The following is an 8187-nucleotide window of genomic DNA, read 5'->3' on the forward strand; positions in this document are numbered from 1 at the left end:
GGTTGGGATGTTACAATTCTCCCCCACTTGACTTAGACTTCGTCCTCAAAGTCAGCTGTAGCGAATAACTCCGGGTAATGCTCCTGCATCTCAGCCTCCGACTCCTATGTCCACTCGGATCCCCTCCGATGCTCCCATTGTATCTTTACCAACGGAACCTCCTTGTTGCGCAGGACCTTCAATTTTCTTTCCAAAATGGCAATCGGCCTCTCAATATAATTCAGGCGCTCATCAACCTGAATGTCATCCAGTGGCACCACTGCCTCCGGGTCCACAATGCACTTTCGCAACTACGAAACGTGGAAAGTACTGTGGATCCGACTAAGCTCCTCCGGCAGCTCTAGACTGTAAGCCACCTTGCCAACCCTGGCAATGATCCTGAACGACCCAATATATCGGGGACCCAATTTTCCCCTCTTCCTGAAGCGGATCACACCCTTCTAGGACGAGACCTTTAGGAGTACCATGTCACCGACCTGAAACTGTAGCTCGGACCGGCGTCGATCAGCGTAACTCTTCTGCCGACTCTGAGCGGTCTGCAGCCGCTGTATAACCTGCTGAATCTTCTCGGTAGTCTGTAAGACCACCTCCGTCCGACCCATCACCCTGTGACCAACCTCACCCCAACAAACCGGGGTGCGACATCTCCGCCCATACAACAGCTCGAATGGCGGGGCGCCAATGCTGGAATGATAGTTGTTGTTGTAGGCAAACTCTGCAAGCGGTAGGTGGGAATCCCAGCTCCCATCGAAATCGATGATACACGCCCTCAACATATCCTCGAGGGTCTGAATGGTCCGCTCGCTCTGACCATCAGTCTGCGGATGGAAGGCTGTGCTGAAGTGCAACCGTGTGCCCAGCTCCTCGTGAAACTTCTGCCAGAAGCGGGAGGTAAACCGGAAATCCCGATCAGATACAATGGAAACGGGAACCCCATGGCGAGACATGATCTCGCGAACATACACGTCGGCCAATTTCTCTGCCGATGAGCTGGTTATTCACTCCTTGATTGTGATTAGGTGATTTGTAACATTGGGTGTACCACGCTAATTTGCATGGTTAGGTGATTTGTAACATTGGGTGTACCACGCTAATTTGCATGGTTATTCACTCCTTGATTGTGATCCTCGGCATCCCAGTCACAAACATGAAGGGCATAATCGAGATTTAAACATGCCATTGAAGAATATCACCCAACTAGTAATTGGGTTCTATACCATGATCCATAATCCATACTTAGGTAAAATGACCATTTTACCCCAGGCCCACAAGATACTTAACTAAGGCCCAAGTCCAAAACCAAACAAGTCCAAAACTCCAAAATCCATAAAGGCCCACTAATGGCCCAATTTGCTAAATTGGGCCCAATCCCTCTAATGGGCCTTACCCTAAATTCCAAACGTATTCTTAGCCCAAATATCTGACTTCTGATGACCCACTAAGGCCTAAGGAAACAAAGTCCAATGTATGGCCCACTTCTGCTGGGTACGCGGGGCGTACTCCTCTGTACGCTAAGCGTACCGACTGCATGGCGTGTACGCTGCGCGTACATACATGTACGCCCAACGTACTTCTCTGTTAAGTCACTTTTCCCATTAAGCACTTAATACTCTATGCGTCAAGATGATCTAAAATGAAGCAACCATCTCGGATCTACAACTTCTCCTTTGAACAACCACCTTACTTTGCTCTTCACTTGCTTGGAAAATGGATTCACAACACCAAAATGCTCTCTAATGGCCTTCCAAGCTCCAAGAACACTCAAAGAAGGATTAGGGTTTCGTGGTGGCTGTCTAAGGGTGAGAGGGAGGCTGATATCTAGGGCATTATGTTCTTTATATAGTGCTTAGCCCCAAAATTAGGGTTTAGGAACTCTGATCGTACTTCTCATACGTTGGGCGTACTCCTCCAACACTCGCGTCCAGTTATTCCTCTACGATGGGCGTACCCCTAACTTACGATGGGCGTACTTCCGCGCTGGCCACCTTGCATGCATGGTACCTTCTCACCACTTTTCTCCATTAGGGACCAATATTGCCAAAAACTTCAAAGTGTTATAACTACTTCGTTCTAAGTCCGTTTCCGACAAACTTTATATCCACGATAAGGTGGCGAGAATCCCTATGCCCTTAACAATGCGCCCAAGCATTACAGTCTTCCGAATAAAACCCAAAACCCATAAAGGGCTCGAACTGTCACTTTACCGATATACCCCTTCGGCTTCAAGACACGAACCAGCTCCCGGATCACCTCATTTACATTACCTATACGTAAATGGGTTTAGATCTCTCTCTTCCAAAGGCCCCAAGCCTTATGATAATCTATCCTCATGCCATAATCCCGAATTAGGAAAGCGATTTGGAACAGGGCGTTACATGAGAATCTTAGGATGTCCGGATGTATTGCACAAACTAGCCTTCAAAAATTTTGCAAGTATTTCATGAGATTATATGGTCCACGATATCTGCGAAAACCTATTTGTGGTGACATCCAACAGTTGTATGCTCATCATTCAATTGTGCACGGCTTTCGTGGAATGTTGGGAAGCCTAGATTGCCTCCACTAGGCATGGGGTTGTTGTTCGAATGCCCATAAAGGGCAATACACTCGAGGTGATTATGGTTATCCAACCATTATACTTGAAGTGGTGGCCTCACATGATTTGTGGATATGACATGCATTCTTTGGCTCTGTTGGCTCCCTTAATGACATTAATGTTCTTAACATGTCTCTGTTATTTGACGACATGTATAACAGGATTGCACCAGACTCTTCCTTTCAAGTAGCTGGAACATCGTACATGAACGAGTATTATCGTGTCGACGGGATCTATCCGGATCATACGTGTTTTGTGAAGTCATTGTTATGTCCAAATGATCGCAAAAGGTTGAAGTTTAAGAGAGCTCAAGAGAAGGCGAGAAAGGATGTTGAACGAGCATTTGGGGCTTTGAAAAAACGTTGGTATATTCTTAAATATCCCGCGCCTTATTTGGAGGAGAAGAAAATTAGTATGGTGATGTATACTTGTATCATATTGCATAATATGATTCTTGAAAACGAAAGAAATATATTATGTGAGTATAACGAAAACGAGATCGTTCCACCGACACAAGTTTTTGAGATTGGAAGCGTGGAGTACCTAGCGAGGAGGGAAATAATTCATGATGTAGAGACACATCATGTACTACGTAGGGATTTGATGGAACATATTTGGAACGTCGGCCACATCGATCTTAATTTGGAACCGATCGACGATTTGGAAGGTCAATTTTCCGATGAAGATCCCATTTAGGTCTATCTAGGTTTGGTAATTTTAGTTTCTATGTTTTTTATTTTAATATGTAAGTTTTTGTTTGTGTTTGCTGTATTTTTCTTTGAGTTTTAATGAAATTGTAGTTTTAAATTAAGTTAGTTAAAAAAAGATGACAAGTATGGCAAGTAGTGTGACAAATATAATGTGGTATTTTTTTAACATCAAATTCATTAATTTAATATCTCACCATATCTCCAAAAAAAAAAAAAAAAAAAAAAAAAAAAAAAAAAAAAAAAAAAAACCATAATACGATCTTAAAATATTCATTGAAAAAAAATCTAATATAAAATATTTTCCAACTACTAGATATATCCTAAATAATATGTAAAAAGAAAGCGCAGGAAAAAGAAATGTGGAATTCGTTGTTTTTCCACACGGAGAATGATTGTGGCGGTAGTGTGGAATGTGGAGGCCGGAGGCAGCTCCGTCACCGTCATAAGCTACAAATTCAACGCCTTTTGTATCTTTTTGTTTTTTAATGAAAATGACATCCAACCATTGTTAAAAAAAGTTAAATGCAGATAAAAATAAAATATTGAAATCCACTTAAATTTTTGTCTGCAAAATTAATAACAATAATAATCAAATTAGAACTTTTTTTATTATATAACTATAATACTGTATCATTATTTATAGATCATGAAGATATAAAAATGACTTAGTAATCTATAATTAGTATATGTAAAAGTTTTAATTCCAAATAAGCGCCCAACACTCTTTTCTATAGGTTTTATTATAACAGAAAAAGCAAAAAGTAAAAGTGTTTTCAATTTTCAAAGTCGAAAAAAGCTATAAATTAAATATAATAAAACCAAAGGGTAGTGAATAAGGGATGAAGAAAACTTTCCATATATGTAGAAGAATCTTGCAAAGATTGCACCTCACACCTCCATCGAAGACATGGCTTCTAAATTCTTGTAAGCATTTCGTCGAACACCTTCAGTGTCTAAAATTCGCACGCAAAAACACCCTTATCAGGTACTCTGTTTCCGTATGAAGTGGAGATAGAAACGGGTAACCCATTTACGAAACAGAAAACAAATGTAAAAAAATCGATGCATGTGTGAAGAAAACGTGCCCTTCTTCTCTCTTCTGTTTCGGTTTTGTCTTTAGCAAAAGGTTCCTTTTTTTCGTCTTTTTCATTTCTGGGTATCTCACTCTCTGTCAGATCTCTAGTTCTTTTATTAAAAAATTGATTGTTGTTGAAGTTCTGATTTGCCAGATCAAACTTCAATTGCTTTCCGATATTTTAAATTAATCCAACAACACCATTTTATAATATGAAGTTTGTTTCGGACGAAATGGTCACATGTTTGACCTGAATTTCTGGTTTTGAAAGGAGAAACCGATACTATTTTAATCACTTCACATGATTTCTGATAGTTTTTGAAGCAAATTCATTAATGGGGTTCTTTCATTTCCGGTCTGCTACTCATCGCCGGTTAATTCTCCGGTAACTCATGCCCTCTTTGTATTTTCTTCTTCCTCTTCATAACAGATCCAAAGTTCTACCATTCGAACACCCAAGTCAAAGATTCAATATTTTCATTGAACCACCATGTCATATGCTAATTCAAGATCTGTAAGGTATTTTTTCCTCTCAAATCTCTTAAAACATGCTCAAATTCTTCCATTTAGAAACTGTTCTTCATTTAATACTGCTGTTATTCGATTCTTGTTTGCTGAATTTTTGGTTTAATCTGCTGAGAGATAATCGATCTTTCCGAAATGAACCTACAGATTTCAAGATGAAGTTGAACTACCAAAGTTCCAATCAATCAACGCCGACGACTTATTTAAAGTCAAATACAACATAGAAGCAAAACAAATACCAGAAACAAGAATACCCGAAAAAAGAATCGAAAAACACACACGACCCTCCTTGAAATCCAAAGTTCTTTCAAGAGTTTTCTCCGAAGATTACGAAAGAGTCAAGAAAAAAATCTTGGATCCTCGAGGTCAATCCATACGAAAATGGAACAAGATTTTCTTAGTCGCATGTTTAGTTTCTTTATTCGTAGACCCTTTGTTCTTTTACTTACCATCAGTCAGAAAAAACGCTTGCATCGACATCGGATTCACCCTCGAAGTCTCTCTCACAATCGTAAGATCAGTAGCCGATGTTTTTTACATGATTCAGATATACATGAAGTTCGTAACTTCTTACGTGGCACCTTCTTCCCGTGTTTTTGGAAGAGGTGAGCTTGTTATAGATTCTTCCAAAATAGCAAAAAGATACATAAAGGGTGATCTTTGGATCGATTTTGTAGCTGCCCTTCCACTTCCTCAGGTATACAAAACATAAAAATCGATTCTTTTTTGTGTATGATTTTGTTAAATATAATATTTTATTTTATTTTTGCTTTCTTGATCTCATTGAAGCTGTTAATCTGGGTAATAATACCGAGCTTAAGTGGTTCAGCCATGGCGAACACAAAGAACGTTCTTCGTTTCTTTATCATCCTTCAATACGTTCCAAGACTTTACCTTATCTTCCCTCTCTCCTCACAAATAGTCGAAGCGACAGGTGTCGTTACAGAAACAGCATGGGCTGGAGCAGCGTATAACTTGATGTTATACATGTTGGCAAGCCACGTAAGTCGCAAACTTTTAATAAACAATGTCAAAATCCAAACAAAAATGGTGTTTTTTTTGTTTATAATGTTGAGTTTTTTACAGGTTGTAGGAGCTTGTTGGTATCTTTTAGCAGTTGAAAGGCAAGAAGCGTGTTGGAGAAGCATATGTGTTGTTGAAGATCCGAATTGTAAAGACGAATTTTTCGACTGTGAAAGAACTAACGAAGCTTCTAGACGTTCATGGTTCCAAACAAGCAATCTGACAAATCAATGTGTCCCCACTAGCGAGTTTTATCCGTTTGGTATCTATGGGGATGCACTCGAGTCAGAAGTGACGTCAGCCTTGTTCTTCAACAAGTACTTCTATTGTCTTTGGTTCGGCTTAAAGAATCTCAGGTAGAGAAAGATTCTTGTTTTCATCAAATTCTTCAACTTTAATTATGTTTTGACTTTGGACTTTTGACTATTGAATCACACAGTTCTTTGGGTCAAAACTTGTCAACGAGCACTTACATTGGTGAAATAATGTTTGCGATTGTGATAGCGACTGTGGGTTTGGTTCTTTTTGCGTTGTTAATAGGAAATATGCAGGTGAATTAGGGTTTTAAAAATTATACGATTTGAGGTCATGAATCATGATATATTATTAATTGTTGACAAGTTTTATTTTATTCACAGACTTATCTTCAATCGACAACGGTTCGATTAGAAGAATGGCGGATCAAGAGAACCGATACGGAACAATGGATGCACCACCGCCAACTGCCGCCGGAGCTCCGCCAGTCTGTCCGGAGATATGATCAATATAAATGGGTGGCAACTCGAGGGGTGGATGAAGAATCTCTTCTTAAAGGACTTCCGTTAGATCTCCGGCGAGATATAAAACGTCATCTTTGTTACGATCTAGTTCGCCGAGTAAGTTTAATCATTTGCATACAGCAAAAAAAAAGTATTAGGGTTTGAGTCTCAGCAGCTACAGTGTTAGAGTTTTAATTTTAATGTGAACCAAACTCTATAAGTTAGCCACCTAGTTGGTGAAAATTAGCTTTTTCAACTAAATGACAAAAAAATTCTAGGGTTTCGTATAATTTCAATGTGGATTGGACTTTTTATAGGAACTTATTGGAACTAATAATTTTGTTTGATAGGTTCCCTTGTTTGATCAAATGGACGAAAGGATGCTAGACGCTATATGTGAGAGGCTACAACCGTCATTGTGTACTCAAGGGACATGTCTAGTGCGAGAAGGAGATCCAGTGAACGAAATGTTGTTTATAATTCGAGGAAACCTAGATTCCTACACTACAAACGGAGGTCGAACTGGCTTTTACAATTCATGCCAGATCGGTCCAGGTGATTTTTGTGGGGAGGAGCTACTGACGTGGGCCCTGGACCCACGTCCGAGTGTGGTCCTCCCCTCGTCCACCCGGACAGTTAAGGCAATATCTGAAGTCGAAGCTTTTGCACTCATAGCAGAGGATTTGAAATTTGTGGCGTCACAGTTTCGAAGATTGCATAGTAAGCAATTAAGGCATAAGTTTAGGTTTTATAGCCACCAGTGGCGGACATGGGCGGCTTGTTTTGTTCAGGCGGCGTGGCGGCGGTATAAGAGGAGAAAGAGTGTTAGGGAACTTCAGGCTCGTGAGAGCTTTAAGAGTGTTGATTATGAGTCGGGAGCTAGCTTACCGGTGCATGGTGGTGGGAGTAGAAGGCCCGGAGGGTCGAAACCTGGCGGCGGCGGTGGTGGCTCGTTGCAGAAGCCGACAGAACCTGATTTTTCTGTAGAAGAGAGGAATGATTATTGAAAGAAATAGGGAAGTGTGCAAAAAGGGATAGAAAAAATTTGTGAATACGTAGACTTGTTATGTATTTTTACTATGATTCTTGAATTATACGTGGTTTAATAATACTTTTTTGAGTTTTTCAATATGTTGTTTTATATTATTTGTAAAAGCATGAATAGGCAAAAGATTATATTGTGTCGGTGGAGGGTGGGGAGGTAGACGGTGGTTATTGGTGGGGGAGGGCTGTCGGTAGATGGGTGGGGGAGGTTGGCGGTGGTTAATTGGTGGGAGATGGGGTTCATAAGTAGGTAAAGGCTTTATAAATATGTAGTTTCCGAGTGAAAGTCGATTTTTAGCCGACACTCCAAATGTTTTCTTTGTAGTAGTATAGTTTGACGTATAAAATGTTTGTTTTAAGAGAAAATTACGCGAATGGTCCCTATGGTTTGGGGTAATCTGTGCCCTTGGTCCCTGATTCTTTTTCTTAACTCGGACGGTCCCTAAAATGTAGTTT

At 40.2% G+C, this 8187-nt stretch overlaps 2 protein-coding genes across 5 annotated transcripts; both read left to right on the forward strand.

Annotated features, from left to right (window-relative positions):
- The first annotated feature begins 2725 nt into the window (after positions 1-2725).
- On the forward strand, positions 2726-3292 carry LOC145121722 (uncharacterized). Its single transcript, XM_079057426.1, has one exon. It carries the CDS (start codon positions 2726-2728, stop codon positions 3290-3292), a length of 567 nt encoding a protein of 188 aa, XP_078913552.1.
- Positions 3293-4108: 816 nt separating this feature from the next.
- On the forward strand, positions 4109-7816 carry LOC145119234 (protein CNGC15b-like). 4 transcript variants are annotated; one of them, XM_079054854.1, is made up of 7 exons: positions 4109-4230; positions 4812-4900; positions 5054-5603; positions 5696-6285; positions 6369-6480; positions 6568-6804; positions 7038-7816. In XM_079054854.1, exons 2-7 carry the CDS (start codon positions 4872-4874, stop codon positions 7692-7694), a joined length of 2175 nt encoding a protein of 724 aa, XP_078910980.1. In that variant the 5' UTR covers positions 4109-4230; positions 4812-4871; the 3' UTR covers positions 7695-7816. The 4 variants fall into 4 exon arrangements, with proteins under 4 accessions (XP_078910980.1, XP_078910979.1, XP_078910981.1 ...); XM_079054853.1 differs by having other exon boundaries at positions 4174-4432; XM_079054855.1 differs by having other exon boundaries at positions 4194-4291.
- The last annotated feature ends 371 nt before the right edge of the window (positions 7817-8187 follow it).

Source organism: Lactuca virosa, chromosome 6, assembly GCF_052849685.1.
Source record: "Lactuca virosa cultivar CGN04683 chromosome 6, Lactuca_virosa_CGN04683_v6, whole genome shotgun sequence".
NCBI lineage: Eukaryota > Viridiplantae > Streptophyta > Magnoliopsida > Asterales > Asteraceae > Lactuca > Lactuca virosa.

Coding starts and splice junctions, on each gene's coding strand:
- LOC145121722 (XM_079057426.1), top strand. CDS start 2,726: ATGTCTCTGTTATTTGACGACATGTATAACAGGATTGCACCAGACTCT.
- LOC145119234 (XM_079054854.1), top strand. CDS start 4,872: ATGTCATATGCTAATTCAAGATCTGTAAG. Junction 6,286..6,368: donor TTCGGCTTAAAGAATCTCAG/GTAGAGAAAGAT, acceptor TGAATCACACAG/TTCTTTGGGTCAAAACTTGT. Junction 6,805..7,037: donor GTTACGATCTAGTTCGCCGA/GTAAGTTTAATC, acceptor TTTGTTTGATAG/GTTCCCTTGTTTGATCAAAT.